Here is a 2,931-nt window from a genome sequence, read left to right on the forward strand (position 1 = left end):
AAGGGTTGCAGAGTCAGACAGTCCTATTTGAGAAGTCAATATCTCATCAACTCAGTTCCAGTATTCATTCTGTAGTTATGTATTTGTACAGAATTTAAGAGTTTAAAATATTTTTCATTCCTTTATTTCAGGGTCAGAACCACAGTAATGGTGGAGGGGGTGGGGGTCAGGGAGGGGATGAAAAGAAGGACAAAAAGAAGAAATATGAACCCCCAGTACCCACCCGCGTCGGTAAGAAGAAGAAGAGGATGAAGGGACCAGATGCCGCCAACAAGCTCCCCTTGGGTTAGTAGTGGTGCTTAGTTGGAAAGGATGATCTAATATTACTTGGGTCATGATTTAATTCTAACCCAAAAATTTAGTTTGTTACTATCATTGGTCAAATTGTAAGTTTGGTGGTAGATGTTTGATTTTGAATACAAATTGACATTACTTTTTTTTCTCTTTTAGTAACACCGCATACAAGATGCCGCTTGAAAATGTTAAAATTAGAGCGGATAAAAGATTATCTGCTTATGGAAGAAGAATTTATCCGTAATCAGGAAACTCTTCGTCCACAAGAAGAGAAACAGGAGGTGAGAAACTTATTTTTGCAAGATAAATATTGAACCATACATTAATTCAACCTGATTTACCCTGAGAGCTGCAGAGTTAGGTTTTGCCCAACATTTGTTGCTTAAGAGAACAGGGGCAGGGTTGGTTAAAAGAAGGTAGGGCATTTATATAGTGCCTGATTTAGTAAAAGCTTTTCGTCATATGCATTACAGCTACACTCTTTATATCATATAATGTCAGTTATTGCCCTAGATGAATTGCTGGAACACTTATTCAGAGAATTAACAAATGTGTATATACTCTTGTCTTCATTTTATCTATTCACCATTGTTTATGTAATTCCAGGAAGAAAGAAGCAAAGTCGATGATCTGCGTGGAACACCAATGAGTGTTGGTACCCTGGAGGAGATCATTGATGATAATCATGCAATAGTATCCACAAGTGTTGGATCAGAGCATTATGTTTCTATACTGTCCTTTGTTGATAAGGATCAGTTAGAACCAGGTTGCTCTGTACTTCTCAATCATAAGGTGAGTAAACTTTGAAAAGTTTGTATTTTGCTTTAGGTCAGATTGAAGATTGATGGTACATAGTTTATCCTTACCTTTTTCTCTATTGATGGTAAAAGATAAGTGAAAAAACACAAGAACTTGAAACAGAAGAACAGAACTTTTATAGGAAAAAATCAATTTCTGATGTAATAATCTATTAGTGCAAGAATATATACCCCCAGTGTAAGAATTTAATTATCAGTATAAAGTGTGAAAGAGTGATTTTTAAAAAAAATCTGTACCAAGGCTCATTTTATTAAAATTTGTGGTTTAGGTTATTTTAGTGTTTTTGTACTACAGTAAATATATATAGTTGTATTTGCTTAAATTTGTTTTGTCAATATTTACAACTATATTTTTTCCCAAAACTTTAGGTGCATGCTGTAGTAGGTGTCCTAAGTGATGATACCGACCCCATGGTTACTGTAATGAAGTTGGAGAAAGCACCACAGGAAACCTATGCTGACATTGGAGGTGAGGCCAGGCATTTGACTAATCCAGGAATTAGTCCACTGATGATGATTTTTTTAACAACCATCACTTAAATTAGGTCACCAAATGTATAAACTATTGCTTGGTTCTTTTCTGATTGGTAGAACCTGAAACAAGAATCATATAATAAGCATATATATATTTTTTTATTCCTAGGACTGGATACTCAGATTCAGGAAATCAAGGAGTCTGTAGAACTGCCTCTGACCCACCCTGAATACTATGAGGAAATGGGCATCAAGCCTCCTAAGGGAGTCATCCTTTATGGACAGCCTGGTACTGGAAAGACCCTTCTTGCCAAGGCTGTGGCCAACCAAACCAGTGCCACATTCCTTAGAGTTGTGGGCTCAGAACTTATCCAGAAATACCTGGTAAGTTTGGGAAATTTTGACTGATTTCATCCTCCAAATATTGGCTTAGTTTCATCTAGATTTTCAGTTATTTTGTAGACATTTTTCATCCAAAAGTGTATACTGGTATGTGCTTGTACTACAATTTAAATTTAGATGTCCACTTTTTTTTTGCTGTAATGTTATGTTTGTATGTTTAAATATTTTGATTGATGGTGCCCCGGAGTTGCAACTTTTAAGTAGGTTTTGATAAATGTTAATTTCTTTTCAGGGTGATGGTCCCAAACTGGTACGAGAACTCTTCAGAGTGGCAGAAGAACATGCCCCTAGTATTGTTTTTATTGACGAAATAGATGCTGTGGGAACCAAGCGATATGATTCAAATTCAGGTGGTGAAAGGGAGATCCAGAGAACTATGTTGGAACTCCTGAATCAGCTGGATGGATTTGATTCAAGAGGAGATGTTAAGGTAAAGATTGCATTGCTTTTTATCATTAGGAAAATCTTTGCTCTTGATTTTCAATTCGAGGAAGCTCTTAGAAAATAAGATTTTTTTTATCACAAAATAAGTTTGAAATTAATTTAGATCAATTGATAGGTGATTACTGCTAATTGTTTGTACATTCATGGTACAAATAATGTTCCATGTAATTAGTGAATATCTTGTATAGACCTTGTGATTATTATCCTTGTTGAAGTACATTTCTTTTCGGTGAAATTTTACATTGTGGAACTTATGCAATTTGTTATTTGGTCCTAGGTAATTATGGCTACGAACAGAATCGAGACCCTGGATCCAGCTCTGATCCGTCCAGGTAGAATTGATCGTAAGATTGAGTTCCCTCTGCCTGATGAGAAAACCAAGCGTCGTATTTTCCAAATTCACACATCAAGGATGACACTGGCAGGTGATGTCAACCTGGATGAACTCATTATGGCAAAGGATGATTTATCAGGAGCAGATATCAAGGTAAATATAGCA

At 35.9% G+C, this 2,931-nt stretch overlaps 1 protein-coding gene across 1 annotated transcript in view; it reads left to right on the forward strand.

The window, feature by feature from the left end:
- LOC119581944 (26S proteasome regulatory subunit 4) overlaps positions 1 to 2,931 on the forward strand; it is a 5,332-nt gene that overhangs the window by 1,806 nt on the left and 595 nt on the right. Inside the window, exons 2-8 of the mRNA XM_037930116.1 lie at positions 132 to 285; positions 451 to 575; positions 901 to 1,086; positions 1,482 to 1,581; positions 1,756 to 1,970; positions 2,221 to 2,418; positions 2,710 to 2,919. Coding sequence (XP_037786044.1) covers positions 132 to 285; positions 451 to 575; positions 901 to 1,086; positions 1,482 to 1,581; positions 1,756 to 1,970; positions 2,221 to 2,418; positions 2,710 to 2,919 — 1,188 coding nt within the window. The remainder of the gene's footprint in view (positions 1 to 131; positions 286 to 450; positions 576 to 900; positions 1,087 to 1,481; positions 1,582 to 1,755; positions 1,971 to 2,220; positions 2,419 to 2,709; positions 2,920 to 2,931) is intronic.

The sequence above is a fragment of the Penaeus monodon genome, chromosome 15, assembly GCF_015228065.2.
Source record: "Penaeus monodon isolate SGIC_2016 chromosome 15, NSTDA_Pmon_1, whole genome shotgun sequence".
Lineage (NCBI taxonomy): Eukaryota > Metazoa > Arthropoda > Malacostraca > Decapoda > Penaeidae > Penaeus > Penaeus monodon.